Genomic DNA, 22600 nt, shown 5'->3' with positions numbered 1-22600 from the left:
ATGCTCCACTCAGGCATTTTTAGAATGTATAGGAATGTGGTTTGCAATTTCCCCTATACATAAATATATACACCTACTACGAGACACTGTAGCAAAGTGACCGGAGTACGCTGGCTGATAGCTCTGCCACCCATCCCCCACCCAAAACCCCCCCTAAATTTGCAATTAGAACATTCATTTTACACTGACAGGAAATAAAGAAATGGAAGTGCTTTATCTCAATGTAGCAGTGAAGCATGGAATCAAATTTGTTTAACTTATTGGTCACTAATCCATCAGTAACTTGTTATTCCTCATCTGCTGTACTTCTCTCCTCTTTATTTCTCTAAAATCAGCCTCACAGTATTCTATCACTGACTTCACCGGTTAAAGAGTCATTTCAGCTGAACTGAATTAAAGGCAACACGGCAACTTTCAATAAGTTATTAGTGAGTTCCACCCTATTGATTTTATAGTGAGTTAGTGTATTTAGCCAAGATATCTCTTGTCATCTCAGCAAACATATTAAGTCTATGCAGTTTAAAAGAGACTCATTAAATCAGCTCAGTACACGATGTCATGTCTCAATAAAACTCTCTAAGTTTCATAATATGACACATTTTATTATCAGGATGTAATGGAGCTAAGTGTACCAAATAAGTTAACTAGAGAGGGTCGAAATGAAAGTAGGTTGCAAGCAAAATGAGAAAATTTTCCCTGTTGAAAGAGGCTGTATGCTCCCACCACCCTGACTGAGCTGGTCATTTAAGACTGATAGACTGAATTGGAAATCCCCGCTGAAAAAAAAAAAAGATTCATAAGGAACCGACTAAACCTGCTAAATACATAAACACATTAATAATTGACATCCTGTCTAGGGCGTTGAGTTTTTCAGTGTCAGTTAAGAATGGGCTCTGTCTACAGGGTTAGGCAAAACATGCTCAAAATGAAAAATTGTGTCAAATTAAATTAGATGGTTAGCAATGATACTATGAGAGAATGCTGTTTTGTAATTTGTAAAGGTGTCATAACAAAATTATTGTGCATTAATGGGCAGTTTTCCAGACGCAGATTAAGCCTGGCCATGAAATACGTTTCATTGTGTATGCTAATGCTGTGAGGGGTCAGTGGCTATTCTGAGTAGTAACGCTGTCAATTTATTCTCCATTTTAGTACCGGACTAGACTTAATTTTTGTATACAAAACAGACTCTAGACAAATATAATTGAGGAAGAATGAATCAGCAGATACGTTCTCTTATGCGTAAGTTTGGTTTAAGAAATAAATATCACCCCTGGCCTTTTTGACAGCACAAAGTTCACACTGTTTGGTTGTGTGAGACGGGCCTCTTCCTAATTACCTCCATTAACACCAATTGGAGGTTTAATGAGGCAGGCTGGTTAATGAGGCGTATTCCAGATAAAATCTCACTGTTCAGAGCAAGTGCTGAAATGTCACGTTATTTAAAGGCCACATATGTTTTAACACTTGAGGGATAAGAGGCAGTGACCTCTTCAGCAAATAAGTAGACTCAGGCAGTCCCTTAACACTGGTAGTCTGAGTCCAGTATCTACCCCTGAATTAGATAGCCCTAACTTCACTGATAGCCCTCACTTCACTGATATCTCTAACTTCATTGATACACCTCAGTTCTCCTTTTTACTGTTTGTTCCCAAGTAATACATTACTATTTTGTACATGGAAGGTTATATGACACGTTTTCTCTCTCTCTCTCTCTCTCTCTCTCTCTCTCTCTCTCTCCATGAAATACTGCTACTGTAAAACATTTTCGGTGTAATAATCGAACCTGTGGCAGCTAATCAGCTTGAGTAAATGATACCTCAAAAAAAAAAAAAAAAAGTGGTAAATTCTACCCCTCAACTGTGACTACAAACATGGCATTCATCTGTCAGTCTGCTCCTCAGACCTACACTTCAATATGTGGCAGATGAACGGGATGTCTCAGACATCAAAGGCCTGGGATACAGTGGCCAGGGGCCATTTTAATGCATTGACAAATCAAAACCATACACAGTGTTCAAGTGTCTATGAATACAAGTGCCACATGTGTTCACTGAGAATAAATGAGAAGGAGTGAGATAGAGCGAGAGAGCGAGACCAAGAGGCAGAGAGAAGTAATGTTGTTAGCAATGTGACAGGGTTCATTCTCATGCCAAAGACAAGAGTACTGTAGACTTTTTTTTACATGATAAAGTAAAACAGCTGTTGTCCAGACCAGTTGGCACAGATGAACACAGTGAATCTCTTTTTTCCCCTTATTTTTTTATAAGAGCCATTAAAATAAGCTGATGCTTGCACAAAACTGCCCCAACAGACACTCTGCACAATGCTTCATACAACTGCAGTGAATATTGATGAATGCCAACTATACATTTCTCAGAGAGCGAAAACAACATTATTTTTTAAGAGCCTTGGGAAATATCAACATGGACTGCATATCATAAAAAACAACCAAGAAAACAAAAAAAAAATTAGCAAGTCCCTAACTAAGAAAGTCCCTTGCAATATGACACACTTATAATTTTACAACAACTCTTCCTAACCAGAATAAAAATTAACAACAGCCATCACTATCATTACCATTATTATACTGAGGTATATTATCACCTTCTGAGTCAGGGGTCTAAAATAAATTACAATTCATCATAGCCAGACATCGAGGAGAATCTGAATATCAAGAGACGTAATTCAGAAAATCATGAAATTCAGCCGAAGTGAGAAGGGACACATTAGTGACCTGAAACTTTAAAATGTTATTTAAAAACAGATGAAAAAAAAACTTAAAACTTAAGAATAAAATTACTGAACTACTTCTTAACTTGTGAGTAAGGTTGTGAGTAAGGCAGCACAATAGAAGGTAAGAGTACTCACTTCTTGGCTCGCGTGGTCCGTCCACAGTGACCTTAATGGCTCGGTGGTAAGTGGCCACTTGTGGTGGATTTGTGAACACTGTAATCGTCAGGGTGAAACTCTTGCCTAGTCAAACAAAAATGTTTCAAAGCTCAGAACATTCCTCCACTCTTTCAGTACAACACAGCAATTCTAAGTTTATAATGTTACAAATATTCACCATCGTTGCTTTAATGAATGCAAAAAGACAAAGAGTTCTACACAGTGTACATAAATTCTGTCTGGTAAACTGTTCCTCTCATTTACTTGTGGAGAGGTTTAAGGACTATTACTGTGTACAATTTTGCTGAGCATTACATGTCATTGCAGTGTTGAATTCAAATCAGCAAAGAAAGCTGGGTGGATAAACCTCATAAACAATGAACTTGGACTTGCTCTTTTCTCTTAGGACATAGGGAATGTAGTGAATTAGCACAGGAGCATTGCTGGACTTGCCATTCCCATTTAGAAGTTGTGGAGACAGGATGCAAAGAGCAGAGTGCTATGGCAACTCAGAGAAATAGCTAGCAGCCCACATGTATTCACCATACCACACATACAAACACACACACACACACACACACACACACACACACACACACACACACACACACACACAGCGGTTCTGTTAAAATCTAGCTGGGTGGTTTGAGAAACGATTATTTCTGCGGTGCCACATTACAGCACCCGTGAGAATGAGGGGACATTTGTTAATTGTTATGTTTAGCATATAAAATCCAAAATCATGGAGTAGAGAAATCTTTTTGATATAATTTTCTTATACTAACTATTTGAGCACTAATAATTGTGCTGTACCACCAAGACTGCCTTTAAAAGAACACAGTTTTCTAGAGTCTTCTTTACTGTCCACGACAACAAACTAAAAAGAGCAAAAGCTTGTTTTTTTCTCTCTTTTCCCTCCTTGTCATATGATCTGTGAAAGAAGAGGGGAAAGCTAATTCATATTCATAGCTATCAACCAGTATGACCACACACAGATAATGGGCCTCAGTGAATCAGGGAGTCTGTGTATTCCAAGCTTGTATAACATCATAATTTACTTGAAATTATTCCACTGAAATCTCAACTATTGTATTTTTCTTTTTCTAAATCAATTCAGTTTCCTGTGGCACCACCCTGTGTAAACACTGTTCCATTTCAAAGTTCTGAAGGAACTATAGGACGATTTCACTGACGCTGGAAAGTACTGGAGGCCGGTCAGTTTTATTAGAGTTTTGAGCACTCTCGTGAGTATATTCAGTAATTTATTATGTCCAATGCCAGTCAGTTTTTAAACACACAGACAGCCCTCCCTTTAAACTGTCTCTCATGCCACTGATAACTTTGAGTGACAAGATATAGAGAGAAAGAAAAAGACAGAGTGAGAGACTAAATAATTAGTAAGGCCTGTTCCCTTGACCGGCCCTAAGATATTTTATTATGGTGCTGCTGTCCATGGCAATACCAAATCACAAATTCAAAGAATCCACCAGAAACTGAATCAATTCAATCAACATATCGAAGAATCATCAGCAAGATTTTTCAATGTTCTCCAGATGCTAAGAACAATTACTGCTTATCTCAGCTCTGTAATAACCAGGATATAATTTATGTTGATCATATGCAGTAATGTGAATTATTTCTCATCTTAAAAAAAAAGCCATTTCAGTAATAAAGAGAGCGGTGTAATACAGTAAGTCCTTTCTTCCTGGCAGGAGTGTGAGGTGGTTGGGAAACAGTGTCGGCTTGTAACTGATACATCGTGTAAATGGAATGACAGCAATTATTCTAAGAACACATTGTGTCCCCAGGTGACCACACACCTTCAAAACAAAACCTGCAGAAAAATGCTCTACACATAGGACAACAATGATCTATAATGAGTTAGAAGTTGATAACAGTTTGTGTGTGTGTGTGTGTGTGTGTCCATGTTTTATTAATAATTGACAGCTGGACTGACCTCTGCCACTTCGACCGACGAAACGCAGGTCGTTGAAGCGAGCCACCTGGTTTTTCATGACACCAGAGGCGTTTCTCAGTTCTGCTGAGTAATTCTCGTCATTTCCCGCCATCACCGTGACAACCGTACCATCTGGAATCTCTCCCAAAGCCACCACCTGTAGAGAGCATATTGATGACCATGATGATGTCACCTGTCATAAAACTCGCTCTCATATCCTTCACACCTTTGACAAAAAAGAGGCTGAGCATTGCTGACCAAGAGAGAGACACACATATTTTCAAAATATTCATGTCTGAAAAACGTCTGATTTGTATGCATAAACTACATTATACTTCTTGTGGAACCTTACTTCCCCAGGACTTTTTAAAACAAAACCATATTATATTCTTACTATACCAATTCACAGACTAACTAACAGTCTGACTAGGGAAGTGATTTAAAGGTTTGCCCCCCCCCCCCAATATATATACATATATAAATAGATTTCTGAATTGACAAATAAGCAATGAAAGGGGTTGAGTTATCCAAAGCAACTTGCATTGAAATAAGTATATTGGTAAGCTGTATTTCTGCACTCTCTGAGGCCACTTTTGATAAGTCTATCGTACTCACTGATTACTGAGTAAAAGACCTACTGGCCAAATAAAAGGCCATTTCATTTGAAAATATTAATCAAACAAAAACTTAATTAAAGTTAAATTACTTTCATTCAATTTTATTCAATAAAATACTAAATATGTTATATTTAAAAGTTATGTTATAGCTTTTCAAATGTTTAACACATAACATATTCACCTCATGCTCAATAGCATAATGTCCATTATTATCACCATTATTTTGAGGATGGTCTTTTGAAATAAGTAATTGTAATCTCCAGAGATCATGCTCAATTTCCCCTCAGATCTATGCAATTAATCAGCAATGGTTACTTACGACCAAATCCAACCACACACACACACATAAACCTGCAGAACTCAAGAACTGTGTAAAGAGATTGGTTGGTTTCACTGTTCAGTGCTGATGTAAAATGTATAAGTCTGCATTTTTATACCTTACCCAAAGGAAATTTGTGGGGGAAAATGTACATGTTCAAATGACATCGCAAATCATATAGCATGTTTATTAAAATTTGAATAATCGATTCGTGAGAGAGGGAGAGAGAGGGAGAGAGACTGTTATATTCAGTAAATTTAGGCATAGCAAGGTCTATCTGAACGAGGGTTCAAATTAACAAACAGTTTTCGAAATGATCAAACGCGATATAAACAAGTTACACAATGGACGCGTAACATGAACAGATGGCATTTTAAATGACTAGAGAACTTTCATTTGGCGAACGGGAGTCAGAAAATGCGGCTAACCAAACGCACAATTCCCGTAACATAAACTGTATTCCCAAACAAATTACTACTGATACTAACACAAAATGTTAAGAAATAACTAACTAACAATTTCGGTAGAATATGTAGACCACAACTCTTGTTTTTTTTTCAATTTAGACAACGCACTGCCTTGAAATGATCCCATGTAGGACACCACAAAAATGTGTCAAACTGGGGAAAAAAACTCGATGTCTGCTGTTTTAAGTATGACTAAGTAGAAAAGGCTCATCAGTGATATTTCACACCGTTTATAGTACGTTTTGTGAGACTGAGTGGAAAAATATAGTCCAAGATAACTATTTTCTTTCAACAAACATTTAAATACTTGCAATAGTTATTTGCTGTTTGGTTATCGAATATGGTTGAAGGCTTAAGTGATCGAAAACAAGTCTTACCTTGAACGCAACGGGCAGAGTTTTGTTACACCTCCAATGAGAGGGCAGTACGGAGCAGAGGAAATTTGGACTGTCGGTCCGAACCAGTTCGGCTGGGTGGTCAGCAATAATCTCGGCCATGGAGCGGTTCTCCTGCGGACGCAGCCTTGGCACGGCCGCATCTTGCTGCCCTGTTGCGGTATTCACATCGCTCATTTTCACCGGGACTGGTTGCAAACTGGACGGTGGACTGAACCTCCGACTGGCGCTGGAATCTACAGGAACGCGCATCACAACAATCTAAAATTAACAAACAGGTAAGAAGATCCAAGGAACACACTAATTTAATGTTCTCTCCCGTCTTGATGAAGCAGAGTCCCTTCCGAATGCTCGGAGGTTACGCTGCCTTGCCAGCCTTCAATAGGTATCGGAAGTGGTACGCGTGTCGAAATACAAGTCTCCAGCCACCAGGCTTCTTCAATTGGAGCTTTGTGCGGAGTCGTCATTAATTACGTTTTCTTATGTAGAGAAATACATGCTAGCAAAAGTCATTTCAGATCGGACAGAAACCTATGTACATTTCTCTGGTAGACTTTTTCGTGTTTCTTAGCCTATCACGACAGCTACTTTAACAATCTAAACTGTAAACTTTTTAGTATATCTGGATAAATGTCCCCCTCTCTCTCCTCGTAGCAACGTATTACGTGTAAGCACTTTTGTCTTCCCCAATTATTGTCTTCTTCTGAAGGACCTCGTCATCTTCGTGTAATATTTTGATTCACATCAAATAGTGTAGTGTTGAATACAGATCTGGATTTTCCTTGTCAAAACAAATTCTTTTTAAAAAGACACTGCAACGCGTAAAGCATCGAGGTAAAGCCTCGTTAATTCCAAAGGTGCGGTCGTCAGAATGAAATATGCTTTGGAAGCTAAATGTTTGTTGCTCCCAATGCGGTTTGTCTTTGAAGGCAGGGATTTCCTTGTGCGGCTCTTTTGTGGTTTATATAGCTGCAGTATCAGGCAATCAGAACGCTCATGCCATTCCAACACGTGGTGTCTGAAGTCACATATCTGCTCGTGCAACACTCAGAAATAGCCTACAACTTTTATATGACTTGTGATCAGTTTGATAATAAGCTTTATTTCTCATTTACTTTTTTATTTACTTTTTATTTACTTCATATGCATTGTATACTTTCATTAATAAATATCTATTTGTCTTGATCATTGTGCAAAGCCTACAAATGGGTTGTTCATCATAAAATTATTCCGTCTGAATGCATTTGCACATATATATGTATATATATATATATATATATATATATATATATATATATATAAATCTGAAAGTGGGCTTACTTGTTTTTTTCTTTCTTATAAATGTGATTTTCCATAGTAATTACACCAACTGAATGAGCTGCAGAGGCAGTTTTATCCCTGTGTAGGGTACACATTCTTCCAGACACAATTATTTTAAAACATTAACATTTTACTTCACATTTTATAATATTTGATGTGGACAAGAGTAAAGACGTGTTTTGACAAAACATCAGTGATCCAGTGGGACAAACACTGTTCATACCGTGCCTGCAGTTGTTCTGTGGAAAGGAAATGGTCTAAACCATAAATGAATCTACACCGACCTCATCCTTAACCCTAATCTATGACTCTGACCCATTCCGAAATGTAGCCTTTGCCATTTTCACTTCGAAATCTAATCATCGCCCAGAATTTATCATCCCTCAATCTAACCATCAAATCATCCATTTGAACAACCTTGTCTTTATAAAATGTTATACATTTATATCTGGATTATTCAAATTCCCCTCTCATTAACTCAAACTGACTAGTTATTCACCATTTATGATTGCGGATTTAGCTTGTCTTTGATCATTAAAAATCAAAGAAACGGACAGTTACTGCCACAGCCCAATGCGACTCCAGTTCTCTCATTGACTTGTTTGAGATGAAGAAGGGTCTGTGTTGAAGTCATTTTCACTTGGAGCCATAAGATCAAGCCTGCCTTTTCTTGAGTAATCATGCTTTTTAAATCAGAGAACCAGACAGAAAAATGTGCAGCTCATCGTCTGAGGCACTTTGAGTCACATAGAGACATGCTGAGATAATTCCACAGCATCAGCCATAATGACAAAGCAGCAAAACCATATTAGATTTTTTCTTTGTTTTGCGTGTATGTGTGTGTGTGTGTGTGTGTGTATGTTTGAGTATCTGTGTCTGTGTGTCTCTGTGTTAAAACGTTTCACATTTCTTTTTTACTGCTAGGCATTTGTTGGACTAAATTGTTCACCCTAAAATTGAATCTTGATGACCAGCGTGACTGAAACAGCATCATTTCAGCATACGGTTCAGAGAACATCTGCTGAAATCCTGACTGACTAAAAGTTTCCCTGTCTATCTGATACTGTAGATGGCATCCTCACTCTTTCACTGGGAAGGTTTAGGGTCTATTTATTCACAATCTCTTATGACATACTTGATTGTCAATCAAGCACACCCTGCAAATATCACATAATGAACCAATTACAGTATAATGGACTGCACAGTATTTGATTCAAAAACATTTGAAGGCAAATCCATAAGCCGTTGTTAACCATAATTTGACCTTACTGCAATTATCATTGCTGGATCTTGCAATGATCTGAGTCATTACAGGCAGCCTGCATTTGGTAGAGTGTCAAAAATCCTCTGTTACACTACCTTAGGTTTGAGTTTGCATATTGAATACATCATTCTGCAATGTATATGTATGCAAGTGTTTATCCTCATACTGTCTGGTACTATGCATATTAAATATGAACTTCCATATGCAGACTTGGCTAATCGTGGAATAGGAATTTCTTACAGAAATCTTTTTCATTCGTAGATCTCAAAGCAGTGTTGCAGTCTCTCTGTGAAAAAAGTGATGAAATTTATTAAATGAAAATTGAAAACCATAAGCACACTTTCTTTAAATTATCTAAATACCTCAGGTTGAGACACATAAGCAAATAATAAGTACATCCTAAGGGTGATTAAAGATCAGCTTGTCCCCTGCAACCCAACTGAGTTATAATATTGTGAATGCGTTATCAGTAATGGTCAGTTAAAGTCACAGCCTGTGAAAAATAAGTAGCCCATTGGGTATTTTAAAGTGTAACCTGGTATGGGCAGGGTGCCTGTGTAATGCAATGGAGTCAGTAATAGAGTCCAAGGGAGTTGTGTGAGTATGCATGTGCGTGACTTGTGTATGTGTCTGTGTGTGTGTGTATCTGGGGAGAAGGGTGGGAAGGGGGTGTTGTTTGTGACTATTTTGTGTATGTTTTGGGGTGGGAGGCTGGGAGATGAGTGCGTGAGTGCGTGCGAATGTGAATGCTTGTTTGTGTGTGTGTGTGTGTGTGTGTGTGGTGAGTCTTGGGATGTGGGAGGGATAGAGAATGTCTCAAGAAGCTCTGACGTACATCTGGTACATTATTGTAAAGGATAAAAAAAGACTTTTTGATTTACAGTCCTTCTCTTTGCCCAGAACACCAAAAATATGGTTCAGATTGGCCAACAGTATAAAAAATCTACTCCGAATTTATGGACGGATAAATCAGAAGAGCTGTAATTAAAGTCGTAATGGTAATAAACATATTCATTCTAATGTCTCCATGTATTATCCAAACAGTCTGGGATTTCATTTTAGTGGACAAACTCAGGTCTGTCTGTTTCTTCATTTCACACTCACTCATTCATTCATTTATTAAAAAAAAATCACTGGAAAACAAGCTGTCTGTTCTTAAGCAAAATACATCAAAATAAAAAGTTAACATTGTGACAATTAACAAAGCAGCAAAGTAAATTAGATTTAATAAGAGGAGCGGAAAGGCTGTCATCCTGTCTAAACACAGTCGTTTGTTAAATCCTACACAAAGACTTATCAAAGAGCATTTGTCACATCTGAATCCACTTTGCCATGCATCTATGGCTCCCATCTGCCAGCCATATCGACATGCAGTGAACAAACACTTTATTTAAATCACTCGCTGATCCTGGAGACTGGAATTCTGCCTACTCATTTTGGGTCCTTTTGTTTGATCTCTTAACAAGGAAAGAGCAACCCTCCTCCATCCGTTCCCCCACCCCTCACTCCACCCCCCAACCCCAACACACACACACACACACACACAGCTGGCTTTGCAGCATTTCAGGGATGGGGGGATGAAACCATGTGGTAGGAGCAATGACACAAACTCACTGTTAACAGTTTGACACATTTGGTCATGAATCCTTGCGCAAAATAGAGATGATATGACATACACGGTGCATTTCAAGTTTTACTGATCTTACATCCAGCGACCATGTGACCTGCTAAACTTTGTGATTGAGACGACAGCACAATTTAACACGGTTCGCTCAACAAAGCCTGCATTTGGAGGCCACACTTCTGAATGAAATGCTGTCACCTTATCTTCTACACAGCCAGACAAACAGTCTGTGTTCTAATTAGCCCACAACGTTTTTTTTCCACATTGGTGATCCAAACAAACCTTACCGACAGTGATGACACAAAATAAAGCAGGCATTGTTTATGGTCAGTAAAAAACAAAAGCAAACGCTGAGCTTGCGAGTGGTAATGATGTCCAAATGACTTCAATTCAGATTCATAACTCCTGGGATTATGTAACATGCTACATCAGTGTATTCTGTGTTTTGTTTTTTTTTCTTCCCTCTCCCCTTGCACTCTCATCTTGCATTCTTGTGTCGATTGAGAGGAAAAGTACAGCCACTTAAAGCCTTGGATCAAGGCTCCATTTCACAGTGGTGCATTTTTGAGACACGTAATTATGGCTTTATGCACAGAGCATTTTGATGGGCCCACAGAGTCTTCCAGTTGCAAACAGTTTCTTTCCATCCTCGCCAGACAAGAGAGAGAGAGAGAGAGTGGGAGAGAGAGGAAGAGAAAAAAAGTGCAAATGATGATACATACAGAAATCGTAACTCTTACCTCATCAGGAAGACCATCTCAACGCTTCTCAACCCCTGGATTTAATCTAAGCCTTTAATTACTGTTTGTCAGTCCCTGGTTTAATGACATCATCATCTGAGACAGGGCTGAGGCCTTTGAGCCTAACTTGTTTGAGTGTCAGCCAATAAGATTGGAGATTTTGGACCATCAGAAAACATACTCACTGTATAATGTTCATGACAACAGGTTGAGACCAAGAGAGATGGACAGAAAAATGGAAAGACAAAAAGTGAGAAAGACAGTGGGAAAGAAAGAAAGAAAGAAAGAAAGAAAGAGACTGGGCAGGTGAGATGTCTTCCAGGCAGGTTTTAAAAGAGTAAATATAATCAAGAATGAACTCTCTGTGCTTTCTTCAGCATTATTTGGATGAGCGCAGCTCTCAGCATGGCAGTTTTGTCTGGAGTTTGGGGAGAGTATGGGACGGGGTGGGGTGGGGGGATGTTGTGGGGGTGGCTACAAAGACAGTTTCCTCTTTGCTCTTATTGCCGTGACTGTCTGCCGCCTCCAGCCTTCAGGGAGGTCCTTAATTGAGATCACTTGCTCTTAAAAATAGGAACAGAAAAGGAACTTCTGTGGTTTGAGAGAGGAATAGAGGAAAAATAGAATGGTAATATGTGATGAAGGGGGTCATTAAATAGTCATAACGACAGAACTGAGCACCCAAGAAGCAAAGTGTTGAGGGTTCTGTTGTCTGCCATGGACCTCACCAGGTGCTGACACGTCATACATGCCTGCTGTCAGTGTGTGTGTGTGTGTGTGTGTGTGTGTGTGTGTGTGTGTGTGTGTGTGTGTGTGCGCACGCGTGTGTGTGTGTTAGTATGTGTGTGTGTATGCCTGTGTGTGTGTGTGTGTGTGTATGCGTGTATGTGCAATGCTTTTGTTTGTGTGTGTGTGTGTGTGTGTGTGTGTGTGTGGCCATTTGCATGTTAGTGAGAACGAGAGAGGATGGAGGTATGTGTGAGAACATTTGATATATATTTGCTGGTAATGTCGTTCTTCATTAAATGTTCATTAAAAAAGTTCATTGCGCATTTACGATGCTGTTAAAACACTGGAGTTCACTTTGTATATAGTGAACAACACAGTCTCAGTTGAGTTTTAAGAGTATAATCATTTTAGGTGAAATATCTCAATGAATGAGCAGCTCAGCATCCAACAATGAAGTTAAGTGCAATTTTTATTATTTCATAGCAATTTTAAGATTATCAGTAAATCTAACAAAGCTTTAAACTGATGCATCCTCAGAATGTTTGGGTAGTATTAAGGCAAAAAAACTGACTTAAGAAGTATAGCAAGTATAGGTACGTGTTCCTCCTGTAGCAATTTGCATTTTATTACCACAAGATTTTGATAACTTCTGCTAAAAAGTTATTCTGTGCAATATTTTGGTTGTTTAAATTTTTACCATTGCTCTGAGTTGATTTCTAGCCTTTTGTCGTAGAGGCTATCGGTCTTGCCTTCCAGGCCCTGTGCAGAGTATTCTGAACAGTGCAGACTGTTCATATAATCCACATAATCTAAAATCAGCATTCACTTATCCAGCTTCAGGTAGTCTAGGGGTACTAAGGGATTTCACAGAAATCTAGGCATTGCTGACTGATATATGATCAAGCAATTAGTTTGAACACTGAATACTGTTTTTGAAAGTTAATCAAGGGATAAGTCCAAAAGAAAACTAGACAGAGGATACTCTTGGGGCATAGGTTGGTATATCACCATCACCATAAACATAATGCTTACATTGGACCTGAAAGTTTCAGTACAAGCCAAAAAGACAATACAACCTCTTGGACAGAGAAGCCAACATTCCATTTCACACGTTTCCCTTCCTCTGTGGGTTGCGCAGTTCGACTTCCTCTCTGAAACGGCCCACTGAATTGAAAAATATTTATAGTACATCTGCAAGACACGCTGTTCTCTTGTGTGTGCCACCATTTAGTGCTACTCGACGCGTAAGGTAAAACCTGATCCCAGATTTATGTGGGAAGATTTCACCTTGTCACCCAGTAGATTGAGTATGATATATTGGTGGTGTAATTTGTAGCAGTGATGGATAGAGTAAGTGAAGGACAAGCCAAACAGGCAGGTATCCAGTGAATAAGTCGTCAGGGAGCTATCTCCTATTCCTGCCTGTTTTACGGGCCTCCCTTTTCTCGCCGCTCTACTGTTACTTTTCTTGCACCCACGAGCTCTCAGAACCAGGTGTTTAAAATAGAGGATTGGGGGGGGGGGGGGGGGGTTGCAGTTACAGTGGTCACATGCAGTAAAGGAGAACAGGATCAGAACCTGTAGACCCATGAGTGCGTATAGACTTGAATCAGCGTGAATGTATCACATTGCCACATTTGAGCAGCAGTTATCCAAAAGAGTTATTTCTATATGTCAGTAGCCAGGTAGCAAGTGATTTGCTTGGCTCTGTAGAATATTCCTGTTTTAAAAAGAAAAGAAAATGTCATTTTCAGCTAGATATGGAATCACTCGTCTGGGTAGTGGCACCTTTCCAGAATTTTATACTTTGAAGGCGCACAGCAAACGACGGTTGTCATAAAAGTTTAAGAAAGAAAGAAAGAAAAAAAAGATAACCGTTTAATCGTCTTCACAGTCAGAATCTTGGGATGGTTTGCACAACAGGGTGGATTGCATGGAAGAGAGGAAATGATGGAGGGAAAGTGCTTCTGAAAGTATAGGGTTCTGATGTGCTTTTGGGTTTTGGGAGTATTTCCTTTTGGAGCTAACTACCAGCCTTCTTTCTGTCCACATGGGCCATCTCCACATTTTTGAACTCCCTCTCACACTTCTACATCCAGTCACTTTTGCATGTTGATTGTGTAAGTTCATGTGGCCTTTCACCTTGCCCTCAATCAGCTAATCATAGCTGGGGAAAACCGTATTGTAAATACACATTCTCCACATTTATGTGATTCAGTAACAGGCCAGCATCTAAAAGCCGCCAAGAACAAATTGCCAGAGAATCAATGAAAACTCCTATGGAACACCAGCTACCATTTGAAGAAAAAAGCAAGCTTAGTTGCAAAAAAGTACTTGTGACTGACAAGTCATATGACTGAGTAAAGCAGATCTGATATTGACTTACCTTGGTGGATATTATATGAGTTTTGTTATATGTTATCCTAAAAATTATTTACACTTTCAGCAGTCTCGCAACTCCAAAAGCCCTCTCTGCAGAACTGGAACTATTTTTCTATAGTAGCCTGTTAATGGTACATTTGGAAACCCAAATGATCTCCAATTTGATGTGTTTGAACCGAATTCCAAAGTATTTTAGGCCAAAAGGGAGAACTTGACTGGCTTTCCAAATCCCTAAGGGAGAATTTATTTTATTGATAATCATGGCGTTTTTAGGAATGATGCATCTGCGGCTTGCTCATGACATACCAGGGCAATCTAGACATTTTCAAAATTGGTCTAAATGACTCTCTGGCATTTTTTACTCTGGAGGTCTCAGATATCCCAAGCTTTCTCAATAACACTTCACATTGTTATATTCTGGAACAGTAAGAAGGTAAAAGGGAGACTGTTTATTCAATATCAGTAGCAGAGCTGTTCAGCTTATTCAATGGCTAACAATGCTTAATTATGAAGTATAATTAATGACTATACCTGTGATTTGTCTAAACACGGTTATAATTACATAAACTGTGACTGCGTACTCACAATCCACAAACCATAATGAGCTGAATCATGAACTTTAAAAATAAAATGAAATTACATACCACATCTAATTAAGTTAATTAAATTAAATTAATTAAACATTGCCTCTCAGGAACATTTTATTACACTGATCACTCTTTGTTGAGGGAAAGCCATCAAGCCCATCTCATTTTCAGTAATTGCATGAGCCTAAGGTGTTTTGCTTTGCATAAGATATTTTCCATAATGTTCTCTCAAGAAAGTTCAACTGGGTATTCTTAACAGACACCTTCAGGGCAATTGTCTTAGCCCAATGTCTCTCATTTGTTTCCAAGTTAAGAAAAATGTTTGGTTTAAGAAGTAATTACTCTGGAAACTAAAAGTTATGAAGTGTTGGTTGGGAGAGGCATGGGTTGACCAAAACCGGCGAACTGAAGTAACATCAGAGCCTCCATTTGGTGTTTGGGTACTGGAGAACTGATTTTCACTTTCTGAGTTTTATAATGCTAGACCTACAATATGAGACTAAGATTATGAAATGTAATGCAGTTAGTTTGATTTATGTGCTGGGATAGAAGCTAGTATTCCGAACTACACGCTAACACCTAAATCATAGTTCAGGTTTGTAGTTTATGGCTAAATGAACTGTGTATTTTACCATGCTCTACATTATTTAATAGATCTTTGATCATTTGATATAATCTCTTTCAATAATATAACTTCATCCAGAGTCCATGCCACAGTTTGAGTTCAGCCTTAAATTTTGAACGATTAAGACATATTCATAGAGTGCTTTCTCTGTTTTATATTTAATTTCCTCCATTAATGCAATCATTGGGTGTTTTCGCATATTTGCTCCCATTCTAGTTATTACACAGCTTTTAGTGTGTAGTAATTACTCAACCAGATGGGTCTTAGAAATGTTACACATGGCGTGAGACAAAAAGTATCTGTTATGTGTCCAGCAGTAAATTTCTTCGGAGACACTGGAAGGATTAAAGAGTGGATTACCATATAGTTTTAAATCTCAGAGAGGAAATTCTAAAACATCTTGTTGTTTATTTGTACATGCTGGGTGTGCTAAAGCATGCTATTGTTCTACGACTTGCGCAAAACGAAACATAACACGCTCAAGTAAAATATCTCTTTTAAAGTCAGATTTTTCTCATTCATTTTTTGATCATTTATTGGTCGAAATTATACCATATCCTGTCACTCACTACAGTCAGAACATCAGAAGCAATGTGTGGACGGAGGAGAAACAGACATAAATGTATATGTAAGAAAACAGGAGACATCTGTTTGTACAGAGATCCATTCTCTGAACACAGTGTCTGGTCCTGTTTTGTCCCCCATTCAAAAGAGAGAAAAAAGGCAGAGGGCAGTGAAACAAAGGGTTGAGACTCACACGACCAAAAAGTGTTTGTCTCAAATTTTAAGAAAATGCCATTCACTCTTTGAAGTGCATTTCTTCAGAGAGAGTGTCTGAGCGTCTGTGGCCGCAGAAAGAATCTACAATATTATGTGAGGACAAAGAAATGTTAATTAAACACTCTAATCCCATAGGAAGTTACTTGTTAAATCTTTGTTCTCTCTCTAAACTGTTTAAAAAAAATCAAAACAAAACAAAAAAAAACAAAATGAAAGAAAATGGTTGCACCACCCCTGCAGATCCTGAATGCACCATACAGCTAAATAACAATGCGGAAACATAGTACAGCAGTTCATACTTATACTTGTTCATACACAGATTTGCAAATACACTGCTTCTGCAGTTTTGATGACTTCAGTTTCTCTTTCAAAAGCAAACGAAACGAAACAAAAAAAGATTTTCAGTCACTGAGACAATATCACTCTGAGGCTAAATATTTTAAGTATTAATAGCTGTCAATAGCCTACGACAGATGTTATACAATGACTGTTTGAAGTTTAAAACCTCTTGAAGGGTTATGCTGGCTTCCTTTCCCTCTGAAATTGTGCTATGCTACCTTTGATAGGGAATGGAGTGGAAAAACACACCTACTCTCCATCCCTCAGGGTATTTTGGATCTATCCCTGAACACCATGGTACTGCTACATCAAAGGCAATGACAGAGTGTTAGCATGTGCTCTTTGTCTACCTTTTGTGTGTCGTGCATATATGATTTCAGTCTTTGTAAGCAGAGGGGTGTGTGCCTATGAAAAAAAAAAAAAAACAACAAAAAACATTGTATCCATTTACTGGATGCATCGCAGGTGACAAGAAAGGGATTCGCGCAAGCTTTTACCCAACTCCTAGGGGCCCCTTCCGGAAAGCTTGCTATCCCATTTAAACGTGTGGGAGGGAGGCTATGGGGAAAGAGTGTACAGTGTCCCCCCCCCCCCCCCGCCGCTGCCCACGCGTGCAGATGGGTGATGTTCGTTCTTCAGCTCTGAGGTGCAAGCCGATCCCCTCCTCTGTCTCTTTGCTGATGCTTTCTTTATCGCCTTCTCCTTTATCGTGCTGTCATTGGTCTGCTCAGATTACAGCGAGGAGGTTTGTGTGGGTGTTGGTGGCCTGACTCAGAGTCCTCTGCACCAATAGAGCAATCACACCAAAGGTGTGCAACTGATCCCTCAGTCTGCATTGGCAGGTAATTCAACCAAATTAGGAGATGGCCTTGGTGGTATTTTGAAACTCTGTCAATCCTCTTTCGGAGAATCATTTCCTACTCTCTCTCTCTCTCTCTCTCTCTCTCTCTCTCTCTCTCTCTTTCTCCCTCTCTGTTTCTGTCTGTCTGCACTATAGATTCTCCATATGCCCACAGCACAACAAAAGGGATTGGTTTCATAGTCTTGTACAGTATGAGTAAGTGCGTTAATCAAATTGACATTTCCTGTAGTCATCTATCATGTCCTGTCATCCACTTTTTCAAGATCAAAGGCTGATTATTATTTGTGTTGGGCTATATAGAACACACACCCGCACATACACAAGACATACGTCAAAACTTGCTATGTATCTAATCCTATAACAGCGCCCTCATTATTCTTTCAAGTTAATGCTTTCACCATTATGATGACTTTTGGCTGGTTTATTAATGGTTAAACAAGTATATTAATAATTGTTATTTTTGTGCTAACTGTTGACTAGCTAGCTAACTAGCCCTCAGAAAAGATACTGTTGCTTTCAGTGTGGCTACAGGTCCCTGATTTACTTTTGGAAGGGAACACCCAATGTAAGGAGTTATCACAGAGCACGAGGGCTGAGCATAGATTTCTGAAATGTATTTGTCTTGGACTTGGTTGCAGCTTCTGGTAGCTTCCTGACAAAAGAGCGAGTAAAAATCCTCTTAAGCTGAACATAAACTCAGTTATCTGTCTAAAAACTGTTGTCATGTTTTGATGGAATTGAGTGTTTTTTAATACTGGAAAAGAAAGGCAGTATATAATAAGTATTATAATATTATTGATCCTTTTCTATCTGACTTTGCATCTGGAAAACGTCTGTGGCCAGTGTTTGCAGAGAGCACATGGTCACAGCAGTATAACCTCAGCCACAACTATTTTTCATAATATCAAAATGGACAGTCCGATTTTCTGTTCATTAATTACGTCATTATTTGGAATGACAAGCCGTGATGCTGTGCGTTCAGTGTTTACTGGCTGTGTAAACTCTGAATCATATCACAGTATGCTTGGACTAGATCAAACATGTAAAAAGAAAAAGTAACTAAAAAACTGTTGCACACAATAGTAGCCAATAAGCCGTAAATACTGCATGTGCATTGGAGCTTTACAATATTAGAGCCAGTCGTCACATTGTTTACATAAGGCACAAACCGTATCACAGAGGAACTCAGAGTAACCAAGTACTGCATGGTGTGTCAATTTCACTGCATCGAGAGAAAATGCAGACCCCTTTCCAGCCTTTAACCATACATCCGTATCTTTACATTCCCCAATGAAATTACATGTTTGCTTTTTGAGCTACAATTAACTGGCACTAAATAAGTGTGTCTTTGAGCATGGTATTTTTGGAAGACTCTCTCCCTCACAGTAGCTGCCACTGAGAAGTGCTGTGATTTTTTTTCCCCCTTTCAGTTCAATTACCTATTGATGAGGGGTTCCCTCAGATGGAAGAGCAGTGGAAAAGAGGATGTCTGCTTTGCTTTGAAGAAGTCTCAAATATGATGATCCATGGTAAGATCTGAAGAACACAGGCATGCAACAGAAGCTGCGTAATCTTAGGCTCTGCCTTCATATTTTTCAAGATTTTTGTTGGAACGGTTTCATCCCCCAGACCTTGAATTTGTCAGTCTTTTCTTTCTTTCTTTCTCTCTTTCTTTCTTTCTTTCTTTCTTTCTTTCTTTCTTTCTTTCTTTCTTTCTTTTTGCTTTCATCTAGTGTCATTTTTTGCCCACTTTTTTTCAACCCTCTCTTCCATTTCAGTCTTAGTGACAAATAATTGCTGCCATGGGATAGTTGGGGATGCTGTAGTTTGATTTTGATTGTTAAATGATGAAGAATGTTTAAAATACACTTTGTGGAAAAGTGCACTGTCTTCAGGATGCCACACAAGGAGATTATTCCACATCCTTCTGCGGTATACAGACAAAAATGTTTCCCTGATCATTAAATCCAAATCTGTCCCTTTCAGCTGAAAGCCTGCATGAATTTTTGATTTTTGCTTACATTACACCCATTAAAACATATTAGCATCTAATGAGATCATTTCTGTCACAGTTATATGGATTAATTTTAAAGCGCAATGTGTTGTATTAGTAAGAGATCAGTTCAACCAAAAGGTTTGAGGCAATTTGGTACACATTTCTCATTCATGGTACCTGTGGTGAAAGATGTATGATGAATGAACGTTTGAGTCGGCAGTTGTAACATTTTTAATCGAGAAAAATGTCACATTTCAAACGTGGAATGTAATTCTAAACATTTAGCTCCTTTACATTGTTTAGTTTAAGATCAAACTGTATTCCTTTTCGGCTTGTTCTGTTATTCACAAGTCTAACTAAGTGTAACTCATGTTTCTTCATTCAAATTCAAGTCCAGTGTCCCATTGGACATATAATAGGTGAATGAGTGTTAAGATTTAGAAATCATTGATTAGAATACCTCAGGCACCATTCATCTGCACGCATCTGCAGTAGTCATAAACTGAGAGTTCGCTCTCTCTTTCTTTCACTCACTCTCTCTCCCCCTGCTCTCTCTCTTTCTCTCTCTCTCTCCCTCTCTCTTTTTCTCTCTCTCTCTCTCTCCATCGTTCCCCAGAGGCTGTGACTAAGGGCAGAGGTTAACATGCTAATACAAAGTGCTGATTGCTGGCAGTATCTCAGAGGCTGCAGGATTGTGCAGACTACAGAACAGAGCAGTATACTGCTGAGAGAGCAGGCCTAGCACAGCTGTGTTTGGATACCAGACAGTTTGACTTATTCAAACTGCCCTTTAAACATTTCTTTTGGATGTATCCGTAGAGAATCCCCAAACCCATACATCAGCTGCAAGTAATGGAGTTTCTTACTTTTTCTGTGCCTGAAAACATCGATGTGTCAGTTTCTCTGCAAGGTTTGAAGAATGCAGACAGTGTGTTTATATGTTCAATATTGTTTATAAAATTATGGGTATCTGTGGCATCCTCTTTTTCTTTCTTTTTTTTTTTTTGTAACTTTGTTTCCAAAGGAAAAAGACAGGACTTTAAATTTTTCAGTGACGAACAGCTGCCTCATGTGCGGATAATTGAATTATAACAGCTCTTTTGAGCGAAATTAGGCAAGATCATAAATTTAATGTGAATGTTACAATTTGTTTTCAAACAAATTACTGCATTCATAAATGCTGAAATAAATTTATTTTGCTGTGCATTCAGAACAAGCGGTTATTGGTTTGCAGAGAAAAACAAATGTCACTTCTCTGAAAAGAGATGTGCTTTATGTTCAAAAGTGCTTCGAGAGCAGTCTGTTAGAGGTCTGTTAATTGCCAAATATATATAGAGGCATGTGTGGAACAGCTTTTGCATTTTAGACCTTATGTCTTAAAAAAAAAAATCTTAAAATTGATTTAAATTTTGGACATAATAAAATAGTAGAATAATAGTGACGTATTTCCAGAAAATGAGTTTACAATTATTGTCTCCTTAAATATACTCTTTATAAGACGTAAGCAGGCCCGCACAGAGGAATTGATTTCGGAAAGAAAATATCATAACTGCATTGGTCATTTTAAGAGAAGGACCTTGACAGGGTGACAAAGTTCTAGATGTTTTTTCACTACTAGTAGGTTTCTGAGTACAACAATAATAACAACAACTACTACTAGTACTACTCCTACTACCACTATTATTATCCCTATTATTATTATTACTGTTCTAGACAGGACATTAGATGAGGAGGCCCTCATGGAGGAGTGCATACACACACACACACACACACACACACACACACAGACATCTAACAGCACATGTCAAACTCTTATGTTTGCTTTTATACTGTTTTGATGCTCTACTGTAAATGTATCTTGCTTACTGAGAGAATGTTTATACTAGAGAGAAATCTCTCCCATTGAGATTTATTTTGCTACATTGCTTTAAGCTGTCTAAACATGTGAGTGGCGCGGTGAATGTTTGCAAACAAAAGAAAAGAAAAAACACACACACACACACACACAGGTACTCACAGGTACACAGAGGTACACACACACACACACACACACACACACACACACACACACACGAACGCACACAAACGCGCGTGCACACACACACACACACACACACACACAAGGTAAACAAGATTGACAAAGTAGTTCTCACTCCACGTGGCATATAAGATGCTCACAGCTGGGTCATTTAATAGAAAGACCTTTGACCTTTTTTTCACCAGTTTGACCATGATCTCTTTAGAAAGAAGACTGTGTATAGATCAGAACTGAATGGAAATTGCTGTCACTCACATAGCACTTACCCCAGAAGAAGTTTTGTTGACAGGAAGCCACTGAACTGAAGAGACTGTTAGATGCCATTGTCGTCAGGATTGGTCACTCTATGATCAATTTTTTTTTGCTCCACTGCGGTTTTGATGACCTTTGATGTGTCCGGAATGAGGGGTATGCACCATGCCAAGGCGAGGAGTCAAAGGGAAAAAAACATCCACAAGAAATGCGTTTTCGAATCAACTATTTTCATGACCACAAAGTAACGACCAGGTCTGGTTTAAGAAAAAAAAAAATAGCGTTGCCTTATTGGATAGCATGGAGCCACACTTGCTGCATTGGATAATGCGGTTGAAACGTACTTACTGGTTTGTGTGGTCCTTAATCCTGAAGCTGACTTGTGACAATTAACCATTTACGTGTTACCAGTAAC

At 38.6% G+C, this 22600-nt stretch overlaps 1 protein-coding gene across 3 annotated transcripts in view; it reads right to left on the bottom strand.

Annotated features, from left to right (window-relative positions):
- runx2b (RUNX family transcription factor 2b) overlaps nucleotides 1–22257 on the bottom strand; it is a 31790-nt gene extending 9533 nt beyond the window's left edge. For 2 of the 3 annotated variants that reach the window (XM_030770630.1, XM_030770631.1), the window contains exons 1-3: nucleotides 6630–6899; nucleotides 4850–5006; nucleotides 2872–2976 (exon numbers count right to left, since the gene is read on the bottom strand). In XM_030770630.1, the coding sequence (XP_030626490.1) occupies nucleotides 2872–2976; nucleotides 4850–5006; nucleotides 6630–6899 (532 nt within the window). Of the gene's footprint in view, nucleotides 1–2871; nucleotides 2977–4849; nucleotides 5007–6629; nucleotides 6900–22199 lie in introns of those variants that run through there. The other variant, XM_030770629.1, reaches the window with a different exon arrangement.
- Nucleotides 22258–22600: the final 343 nt, after the last annotated feature.

The sequence above is a fragment of the Chanos chanos genome, chromosome 4, assembly GCF_902362185.1.
Source record: "Chanos chanos chromosome 4, fChaCha1.1, whole genome shotgun sequence".
Taxonomy (NCBI): domain Eukaryota; kingdom Metazoa; phylum Chordata; class Actinopteri; order Gonorynchiformes; family Chanidae; genus Chanos; species Chanos chanos.
This window is presented reverse-complemented; position numbering and strand designations above follow the sequence as displayed.